Below are 20,232 nucleotides of genomic sequence, written 5' to 3'. Positions count from 1 at the left end.
AGAAAAGAAGATAAGATTTAAGTTTCTGTTCCAAAAGAACAAGAGTCAGAATGGCGCACATGGTAGGACATTGGAATGCCATGCAGAGGACCCGGGTTCGATTCCCAGTCTCGGCAACCTGCGGACCCTTCGCCATCACTCTCTGCCAAATAGCTACCTCCAAAACCAGTCAAACAAAGGCAATAACCCAAGCAAAGAATAAATTGAATCAAAATTTAAATTTTGAAACAAATATCACTGTATTTATGCATTTTGAAACCATTTTTTATAATAAAACATATATTTTAAAATTATACAAAATTTGAAAATTACAAAAAGGAAAAGAGAAAAGAAGATAAGATTTAAGTTTTTGTTCCAAAAGAACAAGAGTCAGAATGGCGCACATGGTAGGACATTGGAATGCCATGCAGAGGACCCGGGTTCGATTCCCAGTCTCGGAAATATGCAATCTGCCAACCCTTCGCCATCACTCTCTGCCAAATAGCTACCTCCAAAACCAGTCAAACAAAGGCAATAACCCAAGCAAAGAATAAATTGAATCAAAATTTAAATTTCAAACAAATATCACTGTATTTATGCATTTTGAAACCATTTTTTATAATAAAATACATATTTTAAAATTATACAAAATTTGAAAATTACAAAAAGGAAAAGAGAAAAGAAGATAAGATTTAAGTTTCTCTTCCAAAAGAACAAGAGTCAGAATGGCGCACATGGTAGGACATTGGAATGCCATGCAGAGGACCCGGGTTCGATTCCCAGTCTCGGAAATATGCAATCTGCCAACCCTTCGCCATCACTCTCTGCCAAATAGCTACCTCCAAAACCAGTCAAACAAAGGCAATAACCCAAGCAAAGAATAAATTGAATCAAAATTTAAATTTCAAACAAATATCACTGTATTTATGCATTTTGAAACCATTTTTTATAATAAAATACATATTTTAAAATTATACAAAATTTGAAAATTACAAAAAGGAAAAGAGAAAAGAAGATAAGATTTAAGTTTCTCTTCCAAAAGAACAAGAGTCAGAATGGCGCACATGGTAGGACATTGGAATGCCATGCAGAGGACCCGGGTTCGATTCCCAGTCTCGGAAATATGCAATCTGCCAACCCTTCGCCATCACTCTCTGCCAAATAGCTACCTCCAAAACCAGTCAAACAAAGGCAATAACCCAAGCAAAGAATAAATTGAATCAAAATTTAAATTTTGAAACAAATATCACTGTATTTATGCATTTTGAAACCATTTTTTATAATAAAACATATATTTTAAAATTATACAAAATTTGAAAATTACAAAAAGGAAAAGAGAAAAGAAGATAAGATTTAAGTTTTTGTTCCAAAAGAACAAGAGTCAGAATGGCGCACATGGTAGGACATTGGAATGAAGCTGGGGAACATACGGCCACAAGCGAGGGGGAAGAAGGGGGAAGAAGGGGGGAGAAGAAAAAGGAGGAAAAGAAAGGGAAAAAGGGAGAAAGGAAGAAAAAAGGGGGGCTGGCACAATGATTTGGTGTCATATCATGCTGTTTCATGCGTTGTTAGGTCTAGAAACAGTAGATCAAAACTTTTTGAAAATGTTGTGAAGATCAACCGGGTTTCGAACCGGGGTGGGTGAAAAATGGTGCGTTCAAGAAGATCAGGTCTCTGAAACTGGCATTACCGTCTAAAGGAATAATGTTAATGTATGCATTCACTTTTTGTTTTATTTGTCCATAAGGCCTAAAAATATCAGATAATGATATCTAAATGATCTGTGCCACTCAATGGAGACAAACAAATGTGCAGCAATGCATTTTGAATATTCTGTTATTACAAGGCTACATGTTTTACAGAAGGGAAGGGAATGTTTTAGGATGTTCTTCCTTCATTTACCAAGGAATGGAATTATGGCACAATTTCATGTTGTATGTGGATGTTTGCATAGAAATATGATTTGCATTATTGAACTGAATGACATGAGTATGTCAATGCAACAGTATGTAATTTTTGTTCTTCCTCCACCACTTACCTAAGCTGCGGAAATGTGAATCTCTAGTGCAAAAGGTTGCGTCAAGGTCCATTACCACTTACATTCTGCAGTGTACACCATATTTACAGTTACTTCAAAGTATTCTTTACATTTATCTAACCAGTGTATGGAATTCAAGTGAATTGGGTGCAATTAATTCCATGAATAAAAACATGGAGTTATGAAATGAATGAATAGAATGGTCATAAAGAGTCATTAAGTAGTAATGCAAAGCTGTCCTCCTTTCAGGAACCCATTTCTCATCTCCCACTAAAGTATGCAATACAAGTTTCCATGTGTTTAGTAAAAACAACAAAGAGAAGGAACAGAACAGAGGTGTAATTAAGTAGAAATTTTATTTTTTAACCATAACAAAACTTAAACAAAAAAGCCAGCATCAGCTGTCAATGGCAACTTTAAATCCTTCTTTAGAGTAGAGCAGAGTAACATTTATTAATCCTGAGGGAAAATAAGGTGTCCAGTAGCATTCATATATAAAAACACTGACACACACACACCGCTGAGGTTGGTGATGAGAGAATAAGAGTGGTCCATTACATGTTTCATAGCTAGAGTCTGAGGCTATGTCTCAAATGACGCACTTTTGTCAGTGCACTGACAGTCAGTGCATAGTGCACACAGTGCACTGAGGTCTTTAGTGCATAGTGTCGGGGAAACGTTTGAGCACTGTGCACTGTGCCCTCGCTGGAAGTGACGGCTGAGCATGGCATTAGCTTGCCAAAATATGAGTTGCCTACTGTTTACAATGCACAGCGTCTGGTGGTTATATTTCCATGTCCTTCACCCCAAAGGACAACAATCACACATACAATACTTTGGTTGGCATGAAAAGGTTGGTGTCCCATCAACTGTCACTGTCAGCAAGTGCGGCATTTGAGACACAGCCTGAGTCTCAAAAAGTCACTGTGCATGGTCCAGACAGAGGATAATCCGGGTCAAGTATCCATAGGCCATTTAAAAGAAAATACGACATATGTTGCACCATTACGCGATTATAAAAATCAGATAAAATCCCAATAATGACCCCGCCCAAATAAAAAAACCCATTAACATTATAGAGACTATCCAACCTTTCAAATAGTCCGTGCTCATCACACAGTCTAATACAAACTGTCTCCACTAGCTGACAACAGTCCAGCCACAGGTGTACTGCTTGCATCCAAGATGCTACGGGTTGTGCTCTCCACACCTGATGTCTTTGAAGGCTTCTTTGGCATTTTAAAATGTCCACTCAGCAGTTTGTCTTGGTGCCGTGCAACATACACCAACCCGCTTGTCACGTTCATCCAGTCTTTTCCAAAGGGCTACTGTTTTGCCTTGTGATTAGTGAGGAAGAGATGTCTGATCCAGGAGCCCAACCAAATATTCTGGAAGTCTGCCGATGTGCTGGTATTCAGGGACACTGGTCTTCAACAGCCTATTAAAATAAGGAGGGGGGGGGGGTGGAGAATGACAATGTTATACTACATTTAATAGCATATTGATACTTCACTTTCTGAGGTGTCATAATTAAAAGTAAATGTGTGCTGTAAGTACAACACTAGCACATGAAATTACATAGCTGTTACACCATTTACTCCGTTGTACCTAATGAGGTAGCTAGACTGTGTTGTTACTAAAAACACTAAAAACCTAAAAAGCACACACCACAAATGTATTCCAACCAGCACAGAGTCAGCTGACCATAAGAGAAGTGAACAGGTCAGAGAAGTTAACTCTGTTGGAAGGAACTGTGTTCTTCTGTATTCTTTGACACCTCTGTTTAGTTTCCATAACATTTCTATCCATTTTCACACTCACCACTTTTGCTTACCATAGTTTTGTGCAATTCAGTAGGTCCAGTAGACTGTATCCCTGCATCCCGCGAGGAGGAGGTACCAGTGGTGGTGGAGATGGTGCCAGGGTTGAAGGTAGTGGAGGTCGTGCCAGGGTCAGTAGTGATTGAGGTCGTGCCAGGGTCAGCAGTGTGGTTGAGGTCATGGAGGTCACGCCAGTGTTGGAGATTGTGTCATGGGCAGCAGTGGAGGGTACAGGAGTAAAGTATGTGCCTGGGAGCTGTGCCAAGAAGCCAAAGGTGTGCCTTATTGTGTCGTCATCAGGAGATGGTGGAGCCATATCAAGCACCGTGGGGTCAACACCCTCCTCTTCCTCTGCGGCAGCCACTTCTACTTCATCGTGCTCTTCCACCAACAGTGACGTGTGCTCAGAAACTGGGGTCAGGTCCTGCAGAGCCTTAGAAGAGAGAGAGAGAGAGAGAGAGAGAGAGAGAGAGAGAGAGAGAGAGAGAGAGAGAGAGAGAGAGAGAGAATATGGAAAGAACACATGGAATTTAATTACTTAGAACACAGTTAGGATTACCCATACACCACAAATTTTATTTTTTACACCACAGTTACGTATATTTTATTACTTTGAACAGATGCTTTGATCAACAACGACTAATTAGGGAGGGTGTAAACAGCAACATACAATGATAGCCTATGTTCATTTCCTGCTTTGTAAACACACTACTATATTCTACTGAGGACAATGGGAATGGTTTAAGATGTGGGTCTGTCTAGGCGTGGATGTACTGTATGCTCATATTATGACAAATGTATTAGTAAAGTTTCACGTTACTTACAGAGGCACATGCAAAAATAGGGGTGTGGACCGAAGCTGGACTGAGGGCCTGGGGTGCCTGACTCAGTGGCTGGAGCCTGGAGGAGGATAGACAATATATATTACATTCATGTACATGTACATTAACTACACATACATACTTTTATCTAGCCATTTAACAAGCCGACTCATATCATTACTCACTGAGACAACATTGGCTGAAGATCTTGCATCTCCCTCAGTGGACAGAGTAGCTTGAGTCTGCAAAGCAGTCAGTCTTTCATGAAGTACATCTGTCTATACAACCCGTGGACCCCAGTGCCGTCTGTACCTGTTGGCAGGCAGTTGATCCAAAACAAGAAAAGTGATTACATTAGCATTCATATTCATGTGTAGATGTCAGTGTAAAAAAGAAAAGTACAATTCAAGTGTTCATCACTGACAATTCAAGTGTGTATCAGTGTTACCTGCTGAGTAAGAATCTACAGACACACAACAGGACCTCTGACCGCCGGCCATCCTTGGACACTTCTCAATCTGGAAAAAAAAGAAGGAAAATATCCTAGTCCATCTACATTCCTTGGTTGTCTAATGATGATGGGCATGGTAGGGCTATCTTTCGACCATCCATTCCAACATTAAACAAATGTCAACAGAGAGCAATTGTTAGCTTAAAGTGTAACTTCTTGGGCATACAAGAACTATTTTTCAAATAAACTTGGGGCTTAATAACACAATAATTAGATGATTACAATAGACTCCATTTAACAGCTGATTTTGTATACATTCATAGACTGCATAATTTGTAGACTACATCATTACAACTTCCCAACTTTCATGCCATGCATGATAACATTATTATCACAGCAAACAAATAAATAAGGATCTTGCATAAAGGCCAATCTTTATGCCATTTTCACATTTTGAAGTTTGAAGTGATTATGTCTGTGTTGAAAGTAGGCTGGCTGCACTCCTCTGATGTATACCAGAGTTCTTTCAACAATATGCCACAAACACATAACTTAGCTTAGGCTACTACCCCACACAGATCAACAATATAGTAGCAGCTACAGGTATCTTCTGAGGCCATCATTCAATCTTGGACCACAGAATCAGCCCTTGCATAATCACTGCTCCCCTCCATCAGCATCCAAGCTAGCTACTAGTGCTGACAGTGACACCAGTCCATTAGAACTAGCGTAGCCTGCGTCTGAAATCAGTTGTTCATTCAATCATATCACGGACAAATCAGGTGTTATTCTTTTCAAACGTTTCATGCCTCTATTTAAGCTTACTTCGGAATTAAGCACAGTCTACTCGCGCAATAACAAATAAACTGCGGAGAACAAACGTCATGCGAGTGACAGAATAAGTGAATAGAGCCATGGTGGTGTAGTAAACAAGTTGATAAAACAAATCAGCGGTAGAATTTCCTCACCTCATCTTATCAACACAAAGCAGTGCATGATTAAGTTCAGTTAGTGTTATTATGTCTCGCTTAATGGTCATATATCCCACAGACCGCGAACAAGTGTCAGCTTGCCTGCAGTTAGCTATGGCACGCACGACATGAAGTACTTTCTCAAGTAAACGTCGACAGCTAGCAGCCATACACACATAGTAATCAACCACTCACCTTGTCGAATTCAGACATATTTCCACTGTTTGTTGTTGTGTTGTGTCGTCTTGCCAAAAGGGAGCTTGTGTTGTGTTTACTTGCTTCGTCTTCTTTAGCAGGTCTGACTATAGCGAACATCCCATCGCGACGTGAAAAAAAGTAGTCGAGAAGAGCAGTGATTGGTGGATTGTTCTAAATGTTCCAGGGGGGAAGCTGAGGGGGGAATATGATTGGAGCTTAACGCGAGGGGGTTGCTTCGTCATTGGCCAACACCTTGAACTTTCTTTAACTTTCTCTAACATTTCGTCGGCCGTTTGTTTGCCAGCAGGCGCTATGGTTCAGTGAATTGTGGGTTCAAATCCTGGTTGAGGCAGTGGTTGTTGTCTGAAGTGAAGGTGAAAGGAAGGTTCATGTGAATGGCTGATGATTGTGAACAAGACAATGTACAATGGAAATGAGTAACTAGATATTACATAGATGTTTTTTTCATATACTTTTGAAATATATTTAAAGTGTACTTAAAATAAATATATTTGAAATGTGCTTAAAGTAAAATCTACTTGTAGTATACTTAAAATACATTTAGAGTCAATACACTTAAAATGTACTTAAAGCGATTTTTGTGAATATATTTGAAATGTACTTAAAGTAAAGTATGCTTTAGTACATTAAGTGCACTTGTACAAAGTTTGATTTTAGTATAAAAAAGTAAACTTAAAATGTGTTTAAGCTCTACTTAATCATACTTGAAGTGTATTTAAGTGCACTATAAGTTGTCCCAAAATAACACAACTTAAGTATATACTTCTGCAGCATGCTATAAAGTACTTTCTTGTGACATTGAAATAGATTTCTAATGTACTTAAAATGCACTTATCTGCATGCTAAAGTACACATTAAACACATTTTAAAGTTATTTGGTTAGTATACTTACAATGTACTTAAAGTAAAGTATATTTTTAGTATATTAAGTACACTTGTACAAAGTTTGATTTTAGTACAAAAAAGTCAACTTAAAATGTGATTAAGCTCTACTTAATTATATTTCAAGTGCATTTAAGTATACTATAAGTTGTCCCAAAATAACACAACTTAAGTATGTACTTCTGCAGTATACTATAAAGTACTTTCTCATGACATTGAAATAGATTTCTAATGTACTTAAAATGCACTTATCCGCATGCTTAAGTTCACATTAAACACATTTTAAAGTGACTTGGTTAGTATACTTATAATGTACTTAAAGTTAAATATATTTTTAGTATATTAAGTACACTTGTACAAAGTTTGATTTTAGTACAAAAAAGTCAACTTAAAATGTGATCAAGCTCTACTTAAGTATATTTCAAGAGTATTTAAGTATACTATAAGTTGTCACAAAATAACACAACTTAAGTATGTACTTCTGCAGTATACTATAAAGTACTTTCTCATGACGTTAAAATAGATTTCTAATGTACTTAAAATGCACTTATCCGCATGCTAAAGTACACATTAAACACATTTTAAAGTGACTTGGATAGTATACTTATAAATATATTTTTAGTATATTAAGTACACTTATACAAAGTTTAATTTTAGTACAAAAGAGTCAACTTAAAATGTGTTTAAGCTCTACTTAATCATATTTCAAGTACATTTAAGTATACTATAAGTTGTCCCAAAATAACGTTCTTTAAATACACACTTTTGAAGTACACTTTAAATACAATAAAACGTACTTATTAAGTATATATTAAGTACACTTTTTTTTACTTGGGTTCAGCCGTATTTTCATATGAAAATATTCCGTCCGGCCGCGGCCGTTATGGTACAGATCCAGCCGGACGTTCACGGCCGTTATGGTAGCTAAAGGGTTAACATGCATGCTAATCTTTTTTAACAAAGTGAAAATGAATCACAGTGACAAATGTAATATTAAAGGGACAGTTTGGTCAATTTCAACATGCAGTTGTAATGCTCACACTACCCTGGACTTGTCAGTGCCTGAGATTTTTTTTCTTCTTCTTCAGCTGTTTCCGAGATCCTGGTCATTGTAATGGGGGCAGCTCTTTGTTTACATTTCAAAAAAACATTTTTATTTATTCCCAAAAACATCCAAAAGGTTATAAAACATCAGCAAACAACTAGCAAACAGCAGTACCTTTTGGGAAAATATTTGGAGTTGGCCTATGTTTCATTTTTTAAAAATGTAAACAAACGCTGCCCCCATTAGAATTGCTCATATCTCGGAAAGGGCTGAGCCGAAAAATGTGGCATCACCAGGTACTGACAAGTCAAGGGTAGCGTGAGCAATACAACTGCATGTTGAAATTGACCAAACTGTCCCTTTAATGGCAAATTAGCATATTAGCATTGCTAACATGTTTGCTAGCTAGTATCCTTGGGCTTGTTCGTGATGAGCAGTGCTGCTTTTGCTCTGCAGCGAACATGCACACTTTGCCATTTCAATACATTCTAGCTAGCAAATTCCGTAGAAGTCTTTGCTTTTACTTTGCAGCGCGCATGCAAATGTCATTTCACAGCATTCTGGTTAAAATCTTATCAGAATGCATTGAAATGGGTAAGTGTGCATGCACACTGCAGAGCAAAAGCAGCACTTCTCCATCAAAAATGAGCCCCTTAGTTAAAGTTCAATGACCCCTAGAGGTCAACAGCGGCCAGATAGAGCTCGGCATATGGCAGATATGAATTCAGCACACGCAAATTGACAAATTAAGACCATTTGCCGACTTTGTCTCACAAATGCCTTGAGCTCCTTAAATAAGCCCTTTTTTGAATTCTGGTCCCAGTCTAAAAGTGTTGTAGGCTACATTCAGTGTTGCAAGATTGGACGGGTGCCCGCCCAATTGGGCTACTTGGGATGAGCGTCTGCGGGTAAAAACGGGAAAAATGGGCCATTTGGCGTTTTTTTTGCAGCCGTTTTCGGCCCATAAAAGTCAATGTAATTTGCTGAATTTGGGTGGAATTTTGTTTTTTGAGAACCTTTTGGGCGTGATTTGATCAGACACATCTGGCAAAACTGGCTACATTGCCACTATGCGTGTTTTCTAGCCTACCTGGGGGCTCACTTACGGACAAAAAAGCTACTTAAGTTGTTTTCCACAGCCACGGTCAGATGTACTAAAACAGACTAGAAGTGGAAAACTCCAAAAGTTTCCGTAAGCGTGGAAGTTGCCGTAAGTGGTGCATTGCGTCTTTTTGGCGGCACACAGAGGCATGCAGCGCAACTAAATGTGTTGTACGCGGTCAGAAATATTGCAGAGATGGCAGATATCATTGTTGAGGCAGCTAGTTAAAATGAAGCGGACTCATAAAACTATCCTGGAATTACAACGAAATTGGATGCCCATCAGCAGTAGGCTATTATTTGGCAGCTATTACATTTTTCTCAATTGCTTACACACAATTTTCGGAATCAGTTCTCGAATTCTCAAAACTCTACACACAATTCTCCATACCTCACACACAGCGGGCAAAACTCCTCACTACCTCTGAAAAATGCACGTCTTGTCTAAAAACAATGTACTCTCTTCTAAAAAGGTCATTTTGTTCTCAAATGACACACACAAGCAGTCATTTTAATACACTCTTATGTGAACCATTGAACACTTATATGCACAAGGTAAAACTCTATACTCAACTTGACACGCAGTAGAAACTTATTTTCTTCACTGTTCTACTTACTAAAGAGGGTATTTTGTTGTAGTAAAATACTGAAATATTGTTTTTAGACTCGGAGTACACAGATGTGTGGCAAAAAAATATTTTATTTCTTGATTTATTAATATGATATCGAACAATTCCTTCCACGTAGACGAAGACGTGAGTGGCCCAGTGGACAGGTGCGCTGCTTAATATGTGGTCGCCCCAGGTTCAAGTCTTGTATGGCGACAGGTTATAGAAATGGAAACTTCAAAACATACTTTTGCCTATTCACCTTTGATGTCGCTTTGTGGCTGGCTTCATTTGCTATCAAGCAACAGGCCTACAGTTAAATATAGACCTTAACATTTTACAGCATAGGCAATAAAAAAACGTCTTCACAACCACCTTGCAGACGCCGACGCTTGAGTTTGCATTGCAATGATACAACAACTGATCTCTGCCTAAAGTTTTACCTAGGCTATGCTTTATTTAATCTGAAAACAACATCTTCTGAAAGATAAAATTAAAACACCTTAGATGATGCAAGCATTTTATTTTTACGCATTGAAATGATGGCATTCGAGATTTGGACGAGGCTCTCCCATTGATGATTGAGTTGTGATCTGTCATTGCGCATGGTGGGGATTGAACGCGTGCCTCTTGTGCCGGTTGTGTTACCGCTCATCTACAGATGCTCGCATCATGTATCTGATAAAGACTTGATTTGACAAGGCATACCCCAGTCTACAACATGATTGCATTTTTGAGAATCGTTGATATGGACTTCCCCTGTACAACGTGCACGAGCGCTTTGATGAGCGCGACTTTGATGAGCGCGGCTGAAGTGAAACTAGCCAAGACGCAGCTTATCTTCAGTGATGGAACAGTGTCAGAAGCTGCCGTTAGTTGAAACTCGGCTTTTGCGCATAAGCGCCGCTGAATTCAGCTGAATTCAGTGCCAATGATGGAATGATCCCTTGGTCTTATAAGGTCTGTTGTGCGTTGCCAATGACGCTAGGGTGTTCATAAGACACACGGCTACTTTTTTTTAAAGCGGGTCGGGAAGCCGGTCAGGTCAATATTTTTTCATGAATATTTCTCTGGGCAAGTGGGCGGGCTAGGGAAAAAAAGCAATCGTTGTGTCTTGTTTTTTCGTCGACCCGCACATCACACTGTAGGTACATTGGCGTGAGAATTGAAATCCTCACACGGACCGCACCGGTAATGTAGTTGAAGTTACGTTAATGTATGGGAAGCTGCGTGTGGATTTACTCCTCATGCGGCTATACCAGGAATTGAAGGTAAAATCTCGTTTGGGAATTTAATTAATTATGAATTAATTAATATTAATAAACAAATTAATTAAAATGTAATGTAAGGACTGTCTCATAAAATCCTTGGATTATCAATCACAATATTCAACAACAAATTGCTAAACACAGAATTAATAATGAGTTTGTACTGGGGTTACGCAGCGGTTCACAGTGAACAGTAAGGCCTATTCTCTGTGATCAGCTGGGGTACACAAGCACAAAAGTTGATCTGAAGGCAAAGTTCTAATAATAGGTTGGTTGGGTGCAGGGCTCTAAATTAACTTTTTCCATCACCAGCCAATTTGGCTAGTGGACATTTTTTCTTACCAGCCAAACAGAAGTTCAACAAGCCATTTTTTTTATCTCGCCAAAATAAACTATGCTTTAGGCTAGTTTTTTTTTTAATTTATTTTTTAATTATGGTCATTTTGTTCAACTATTTCTACAGATACACCATAGGCCTGCATAAGCTACTATATGCCTACATAATAAGCATATTATAGGCATATTTATTTTTTTCATTATTTTTTAACTTCTGCTTTATTTTTTACTTTCATTACTTAGGCATAATCAATTTGATTCGTTTTTGTTCAATTCCTCTGAAAACAGCTGAATCACATCACACAAGCCACTCACATATCAGACCTTTAACATACAGTAGGCTAACCAAGCACACAGCTTAACACTACAAAACCTCACATAGGCCTACGCACACCCCAAGGAAGGAGAAGCGATGAGAGGAGAGAGGAGGAGCTCTTCTCTACCATGCGCAACAAAATGACAAGAAGCCTAGTTTAACTAAAAGTAAACAATATCTCGGGAATATGCGCTTCCGTTGTTACTTCGACAGCTTCGTCGTTGGTTGCTTTTTTTTTCTTTCCGATGGCTTTCCAACTTAGTTGCGCCAGGACTCGGAACATTTCAGAAGACAACTGAACTGACAGCTACGGTCACACTACTCTGACAGTCAGCTCTCCTCCTCTGCCCTTGTCGCTATTTCGTTCCACAGCCACTCATTTTTAAACGTCACTATTATTACGGTTACAATTACTACTAGCATTCACCAACGCACAGAACCTTGCGCTAACCCCCGTCACATTCTCATCACTCGCACAAAACATAGGCCTAGTCTACAGAACAGAAGTAGCTCTATGCATAATATGCGTAACTCCTGTTATTGAAACGGCCAGGGCCTCGCTGCTTCAAAAATGCAGCCTGTTACAGCAATGTTCATAGCAGTAGTGACGTTAAAAAGGTTGTAGCGAAAGCGACGAGAGCATAGGAGGAGAGCTGCCTGTCAGAATAGTGTGAGCGCAGCTTAGCTGACAGAATGTTTTCAATCCTGGCGCGCGCAACAGCATGGAGTTGCCGCTCGCTGCACTGGAAAGCCCACTGTGGGAGGCTACGTCGTGACGCTAGTGTCCATGGGTAATGTAGGGAATCTCGCCGTCTAACGTTCGTCAGAGCAGCGGTTTACCGTTCATAATTTATTGTAGGCCTACTCGGGAACTACTAGCCAAATTGGCGGGTAGGTATTTTTTTCTACTAGCCAAAATGAATTTTCACCCCTGTTTGGCGTGTTGGCGTGTGTTAATTTAGAGCCCTGGTTGGGTGTACAAAGTAACAAGGACAACAAAATGCAATCAAATGATTTACTTTTATTAACTACTAGGTAATCTAATAAAATGCATTACATTCAAAGTCGGTTAAATGGAATAATAACAATAATAAGGCACAATAATATAAACAAAAAAGAAATAAAAGAGGGGAAAAGAAAGAAGAGGGGGACAGGCTTTCAGCCTGTGTGTGTGTGTGTGTGTGTGTGTGTGTGTGTGTGTGTGTGTGTGTGTAGCAGGGGTCTGGTTGCTATAGGCTACCACGTGTGTGTGTGTGGTTGGCTAAGCTAGCATTAGCTACAGAAAGCATAGACAATGGAAAGGATACTGATAAGTAGCTGCTTAGCAAAGGCCTAATGTCGATTAGGCAGGGCCCAAAGGGTCCACAACAATGTCTGGGTTTCTGTAATAAATGCACACAATTCCGAGTGGAATAGAGAGAGAAATGAAAGGGGATGAGAGAGTAGTAGTCAGTGGGAGGAACTCGTACTGATTACTGTGTATGTGTCTGTTGCTGGGCAACAATGGCGTCCTCTCGGCTAGGTTAACGTTAGCATCAGAACCGTGAACAATATAGCTAGCAGCTATGTAGCAAGTAAACCGTGTGGTTTCAGGCGCTTCAAGTCCCGTAGCGGACGCGCGAATGTATCAAATGGTTCTGGAATTAACGATAACAAGTCCGAGTAGAAAAGGGAGAGAAAGAAAAACGAAATAAAAGAAATAGCAAGTGGGAGACGTTGCCGTCTACGCAGCCATTACGAGTTGTAAAACTACAGGAAGTGGGGTTTCAGCGTGCTTGTGTAGGCGCTGCAAGCCCAACTTGGCTAATGGCTAACTTGCAGAGCGCTCCGAGCAGAGTTGGCTATTCAGAGAATGGTTTACTACAGATTATGCACTCAAAGTGTATAAAAGAGTACCGAAATGCTCGGAGGGTTCTGAGAATCAAGTATTTCGAAAAGGAGAGAGTGAAAGAACGAGAGAGAGGGAGAGAGATAGAGAGAGAAGGGAAAGAGAGATGGAACTCTAGTGGCTATCCGTGTCTGTGTAAACAAATGGTTAGCGTTGCGTTGTTAACCTAGGGCTTGTTATGGCCCGTTACAACAAAAGGCGCAGCGCGTGTACTTCTGGACTAGTCAGCGAAACGTCCGCGCTATGACGGTCCTCGGAGAGTTCCGAATATTGATGTTAAATCAATACTTGAACTATTCCGTGCGAACGCCACAAGCGGGGTCGCTAGGCTTAGTAGCCAGTAATACAGAATGGGTTAGCAGAGGGGAACCTAAGCTAAGAAGAATGATAGACAGAGAAGCAGGAGAAATGCAAATGAACAATGCAAATGAACATGAACGGAGGCGTGCGTGGATATTTTCTCGCAGTGAGCTCGCCTTAGCCCACAGGGTCCGGATAAAAGTCTTTAGATATGACCAGGCAAGATCTAAGACTTGACGTGAGGAATTCTTTGCAAAGGTGTTTTAAGCTTACAGTGTGTGTAAGATGAACTCAGCAGTCTACGTTTGTTATTCGGCCAGATATCAAACAATACTTTGTCCAAATGTTGCGCAAGTTGCTCTATGCGGTGTTGATCGTCCCGCAACCAAACCAAGAGTGAGGATTTAGGGGAAGACAATGGGTTATCAAAGGTCACTGATAACCAGGTGATTGTGAATGGGGCTTCAGTCACAGCGCCTCCTAAAGGAGGAGGACTGAGAACAACATGGCAGGGACCCTGGGCCAGCCATTTGGTGGTCAGAGGGGAAGTAACTCTTTTACTAGTGGTTATTGATGACCTTCGTCTCAATCATCATCAGTTTGAGTCACATGATTCTCATAACTTTGTCATGAGCTTCTCTGCGTAGAGAAGTGGCAGGAATTGTACCTACAACACTTAAGTCCCTTTTCGACTAGCCCTGTTAGAACGGGGCTGCGCACTGCTGGGGCGTGGTTTCGTTTTCTTTTTGCATTTACTCCACCCATACACACCCATCATCAGCTCAAACAGGGCTCAAACAGGGGCGATTATAGAATCGCGGAAGACGTGGTTCGAGGCGTGCGGAGCTGAGTTCCACTAGGCTACATGTTGCCTGTGTTAGGATTTACCGGCGTGCAAACACCTATCCCCACCCACGCACTTTAAAAATCAACATCGCTTTTCTGTCGGCAGTTACAGTAGACAGAGAAAATTTGCTCAAGCAATTATCATGTTCTTTAAAGTAGCCTAACTCCAGTCCTTGGCCAAGGAGTTATATAGCCTATTAGGCTATTATTTTAAAATCACGCTATTTCCAAAGCTCCACGCCTCCTCCTTGTGAGAAGTCGGTTTTTTTACCACCATGCAAAATAGGGCACACTAAAGTAGCCCTTTTCATTGCACATATCTTCATATACGAACCTGCAGAGGGATGGCGAATTTGCTGTTATCAAATTAAATGTAAAAATGAACATTTCGAGTGAAAAAGACAACTGTGGTTTATTCGAGGGAACAAAGAACACAGCCATGACAAAACAAATATTTCCTCTCTATCCGGCTGGAGAACAACGCCATTGTTTACTTGAAGTGGCGACCGCTTAAAGTTAAATAACTTTGGATTTAAAGAACATAAACACGTGCCGTAAAAACCTGTAAAAAGCTAAGAATCTCAGCTTTTGAAAAAGCCCTAACACATGTCTGTAGGTCTAGGTTAAGGAGATCGCTGTCTGTTGGAAAACAAAATGACGAGGTAAAAAAAAAAATGGTTGGAAAGCGCTATTTTTTCACTTGAAACAGCGGCCGCTTAAAGTTATATAACTTTGGATTGAAAGAACATAAACACGTGCCGTAAAAACCTGTAAAAAGCTAAGAATCTCAGCTTTTGAACAAGCCCTAACACATGTCTGTAGGTCTAGGTTAAGGAGATCGCTGTCTGTTGGAAAACAAAATGACGAGGTAAAAAAAATGGTTGGAAAGCGCTATTTTTTCACTTGAAACAGCGGCCGCTTAAAGTTATATAACTTTGGATTGAAAGAACATAAAAACGTTCCGTAAAAACCTGTGAAAAGCTAAGATTCGCAGCTTTCGAACAAGCCCAAACACATGTCTATGGGTCTAAGAGAAGGAGATCGCTGGTTATATTTAGTCCTACATAGGTCATATTGTTTAGATTAGGGTTTAGATTCACCATGGCGTGAAAACACGGTGTTGTCGCGGCTAGTTGCAGCAGCTGATCATACGGCCCAGTTCTAGTCCTGTTGTATGGAAATGCGTGCGAGACAGCACCATCGACCCCCCGTCAAGTTTCATGAATATTTATAAAGCCTGCACCGGAACGCGGAACCCAATGGAAAAATGACTTATAGTGTTCCACATGGTGTTCCGAAAACATGACCTAAATTTTCATTGTTATGCAGATGACACCCAAATCTACATACACACTAAACCCTCCCATCCACTCCCCCTCGCTAACTTAACAACCTGCCTCAATGAAATTAGTAATTGGATGACCCAAAACTTTCTTAAACTTAATCAAAACAAAACCGAAGCCATCATCATCGCCACCCCATCATTACTTAAAAAGATAAACCTTTTTCAGTTCTCGATCCCTGACTATTTTACCTCCACTTCCTCTGAAGTAAAAAATGTGGGCGTCATCATCGACTCTTCGCTCTCCTTTGAATCCCATATTAAACACCTCACCAAAACTGCGTTTTTCCACCTTAAAACCATCTCCAGACTCCGACCTTCTCTTACCCTTACCTCTGCTGAGACCCTCATTCACACTTTCGTGACCTCCAGATTAGATTATTGCAATGCCCTACTCACTGGTCTCCCCACTAAATTGATTAACCGTCTACAATACATTCAAAACTAGCAGCTAGATTACTTACACACACCAGACCCTGGCATCACATTACCCCAATCCTCCATCAATTACACTGGCTTCCTATCCATTCACGTATCCATTTCAAAATTCTCTTCCTCGTATACAAGGCCCAGCACAACCTTGCACCCTCCTACATCACAAGTCTCCTCGCCCCATACAATCCCACCCGCACACTACGATCCACTGACTCACTCCTCCTTACAGTTCCCTCCTACTGCCCTCCCCCCTGGAACTTCAATGTGACAGGTGACAAACTGGCTCTCCTACGGCAGACAGGAACACCTGAGCTATTTGGTGCCAACCTCCTGTGGACATCACTGTTGTTGCAGACCACACCCTCTTGGAAGTGGCTTAAGTCATCAGGTAATTCACCATGACATGAAATGGGTTAAAGCATTTAAGCAAAAAATTAAAATACACAGGTCATGACAATATGCATGATGATGGATGGTATTTAATACACAATAACAAAATAATCAATACATAATACATAATAAATACGCACAGGACTGATGTTGACTGATTACAAATTGTGCTCACATTCTGTAAACTGATATGGAATCTGAATGAGTCTTTTGTAAACATATACCTGTCTAAATGTCATCAGTGTCAACAACAGCTGACTACACAAAGGACGGTCTGGTGTGCCACTGTACTTGGATTATTTGAAATGTTGAACTCATACAAGGTATTAAACTGCTCATAGGTAAATCCAGCTCAGTAGCCTACTGGAAATAGCCTACCACATCACTTTCATGCACAGACTCTAGTTTTAACACCAAAGTAGTGTGTGAATGAGAGTTTGTCTCTAAGTTGTTGGAGCTGGACATCCTTTGTCTGTAGTTGTACGGTCAGCTTGGTTATCTCAGCCTTCTGAGTGGCCACCATGTCCCTCAATATCTGAAGCTCATCGCCATGATCAGTGGTGGGATCTGTAAACAACGAACAACAACAACAGGAAAAGTTAACAAACTGCATATAAAATCTATCTATCTATCTCTCGCTCGCTCGCTCGCTCGCACGCATGCACGCACACACACACCTACCATGGTCACTGGTGTTTGAAGCACTTTGTTCCACAGTGTTTAGCTGTCCAGTGGAGTTTGAGCTCTCTCCTCGTACCCTGTAAACAATCAGTTTGACTTTCCATTACATTTTCATAGGTTGTTGCATGTTAGTCAGTGTAGGGCTAAGATGTTTTGTTGATGTGTTAAGTAAGTTGATTTGAGAATGATGACTGGATACAACAATCTCTATTAACACTCAGAGGTCTAATGCCCTCCAGAGGGCAATTTGACATGTCTCCAAAAACAAGTGAGTTTTTGTCATTTAAGTCACACTTACATTAGAAACCTCAGACCTTCTAGATTTCAAATATATATATATATATATATATATATATATGAAATAAATTATATAGCTGGCCCAATTTAAAGAAAGTGAAAAGAAATCTTCGAATATTCTGTACTCTCTGCCTGTAGCAGCCAAACCTATAGCTATTCACATGTAAAGTACCGGTGCTTGAGTGGCTATTCAGAGGTGACAACACGCCCCTTTCATCTAGGATAAACACAGCCATGCTGCTCACTTGGCCACAGGACAAAGAGAGTGACAGGGGGGTGTGCTATCAGAGTACATGGAGATTGACAGGGGGGTGTGGGCCATTAGAGGTTTTTCACACCTATCTCATTAGTATTCAAATGAAACAGGCAGTGGCCTGACATAGTGTTTCTTTTTTGCATTTTGTATGAAAACAACAAAACATTTCGAAATGCCCTTTTTACTTTTATGCAGCCAACACATTTGTTTACAAGATTCAAACTTCAAAAGTCTTGGCTAGATATATGTATTGTGTGTTTTCTTGCATTTTTTGAAGACCTCTGAAACCTGTTTTTTTGTACAGTTGTGTTTATACTCAATTTAAATAAAACATGTTTGTATGACATCCAATTTTCTTTCAGATTATTTCTTGTCAGGCTTTTCAGAATACAACCATATATTTCACTTTTGCATGTGTAACAGTGGCACGTAAACAGTTAATTAAATTCAACTCAGCTCTTGCACGACTACGCCACCTAGGGTGGGGGAAGACAACCTAGGAGTGAAATTACCCCCCAAATTATTAAACCAGGTTCGGAGCACTCTTAGGCAGGAGTCAAGTTCAAGTGTTTATTCTCTTTTCACAATGCATGAAATGTAAGGCAATGTACAAAACGTGGATTTGGCTGATCAGGCCGACATCAAGAACAATCACATGGATTCACACCAGCATACAACAGTCCATATTCCATAGAGAGTTCTTCAGTCCATACACATCACAAATACAATAGTCAGACTGGTCAATAATCAGGTGAATACAAATGTGCAAATATGCAGTGGTGATGCAAAGGGACAAATACTAATACATTACAAAATACAATATGGATGAATTGTATTAAAGACAATATTGCACTGATCCCTATTAGACACCCACAGACGTGTCGTTATGTGGAGCAATATGGCCAATGGCCACACACACACACACCACGCACACACACGCACGGCACCTATGCGAAAGAGGAGGGAGGCTACACTCAATCGTACGAACCGCCCCCAATACGGGGGAGACAGGGCAATGGTGTCAGTCTTAAAGAAAAATAAAAAGAACACACAAAATAAAAAGAAAACACACATCTACTACTGCTGCTAAGCACAGCAAAATAGTAATAGTCACCCAAGTGCACACAGCAATGGAAAAGTGAGGGAATCCACCACCTGAAGACCGGCGCGCTATGGCAACTCCATACCTATCCAGGGAGGAGAGAAGAGAGAGACACTCAATAGCGAGAATGACACCTGCTAATGTATTACACAATTTGCATACACAGTGATGACTAGATGCAACTTAACTTTCGTGTATCAAGAGAGAGGGGAGAACTACACCGCTGTAGGTTGACTGAAGGGGGTGTACACTTGCCTCCTGGTGCCGTGCCTAGAGGATGATAACCACAGACGCACAGACACACACGCACTCACAACACACACAGGTAATCAGACCTGCGCAGTGCGCAGCGAGGAGGCTGGCGTCCCAAGAAATGGGCCAGAAAAAAAACAACAAACCAACAGAAATAAAAATAATTAAACCAAACAAAAGTCAGGTCACAGGGAAACTAAAATAAACAGTGGGCCCAGCAGGACGAGCAGGTGGAGCCAGTCGGAACCGGCGCAGAGTGTGACGGCAACAAAACAGCAACCTCCGAGGAGTGTAGCTAGCAATCCCACGGCGTCAGAGAGGCACCACTAACCCGATCATAGATCCGTGGTTCGGAACAATCGCAATTTGGACCACACACTGAGGAAAGTGAGGGTAGATGTAGTGACTAAGGTCATCGTTACCATCGGAGCAACAACATCAACGTAGCATAGGCCAGCTTACCATCCACTGACTGCAGTCAGGTACCCAGGGGCCAACCACTGTGGCCACTCCAAAGCCGGCGTAAGCACCACAAATCAGGCCTGCCACAGGGCACAGATGATGGGGCAACACACCAACCAAAGAGGT

General features: G+C 40.6%; 1 protein-coding gene and 1 long non-coding RNA gene across 4 annotated transcripts; both read right to left on the bottom strand.

Annotated features, from left to right (window-relative positions):
- Positions 1–2,354: 2,354 nt before the first annotated feature.
- LOC134443231 (uncharacterized) lies at positions 2,355–6,530 on the bottom strand. 3 transcript variants are annotated; one of them, XM_063193108.1, is made up of 6 exons: positions 6,276–6,530; positions 5,107–5,176; positions 4,844–4,970; positions 4,662–4,737; positions 3,852–4,270; positions 2,355–3,455 (listed from the first exon to the last, which is right to left on the bottom strand). In XM_063193108.1, the coding sequence occupies exons 3-6, from the start codon at positions 4,870–4,872 to the stop codon at positions 3,362–3,364; spliced, it is 618 nt and encodes a 205-aa protein (XP_063049178.1). In that variant the 5' UTR covers positions 4,873–4,970; positions 5,107–5,176; positions 6,276–6,530; the 3' UTR covers positions 2,355–3,361. The 3 variants fall into 3 exon arrangements, with proteins under 3 accessions (XP_063049178.1, XP_063049177.1, XP_063049179.1); XM_063193107.1 differs by lacking the exon at positions 6,276–6,530 and having other exon boundaries at positions 5,107–6,092; XM_063193109.1 differs by lacking the exon at positions 6,276–6,530 and having other exon boundaries at positions 3,852–4,261; positions 5,107–6,092.
- Positions 6,531–17,198: 10,668 nt separating this feature from the next.
- LOC134443232 (uncharacterized) lies at positions 17,199–19,703 on the bottom strand. The gene is made up of 3 exons (XR_010033614.1): positions 19,405–19,703; positions 17,738–17,814; positions 17,199–17,623 (listed from the first exon to the last, which is right to left on the bottom strand). It is a non-coding gene; the product is annotated as an uncharacterized LOC134443232 (long non-coding RNA).
- Between the last annotated feature and the right edge of the window lie 529 nt (positions 19,704–20,232).

This window comes from Engraulis encrasicolus, unplaced genomic scaffold (assembly GCF_034702125.1).
Source record: "Engraulis encrasicolus isolate BLACKSEA-1 unplaced genomic scaffold, IST_EnEncr_1.0 scaffold_297_np1212, whole genome shotgun sequence".
Classification (NCBI taxonomy): Eukaryota; Metazoa; Chordata; class Actinopteri; order Clupeiformes; family Engraulidae; genus Engraulis; species Engraulis encrasicolus.
Note: the sequence above shows the minus strand (reverse complement) of the source record. Positions and strands in the feature narration are given on the sequence as shown.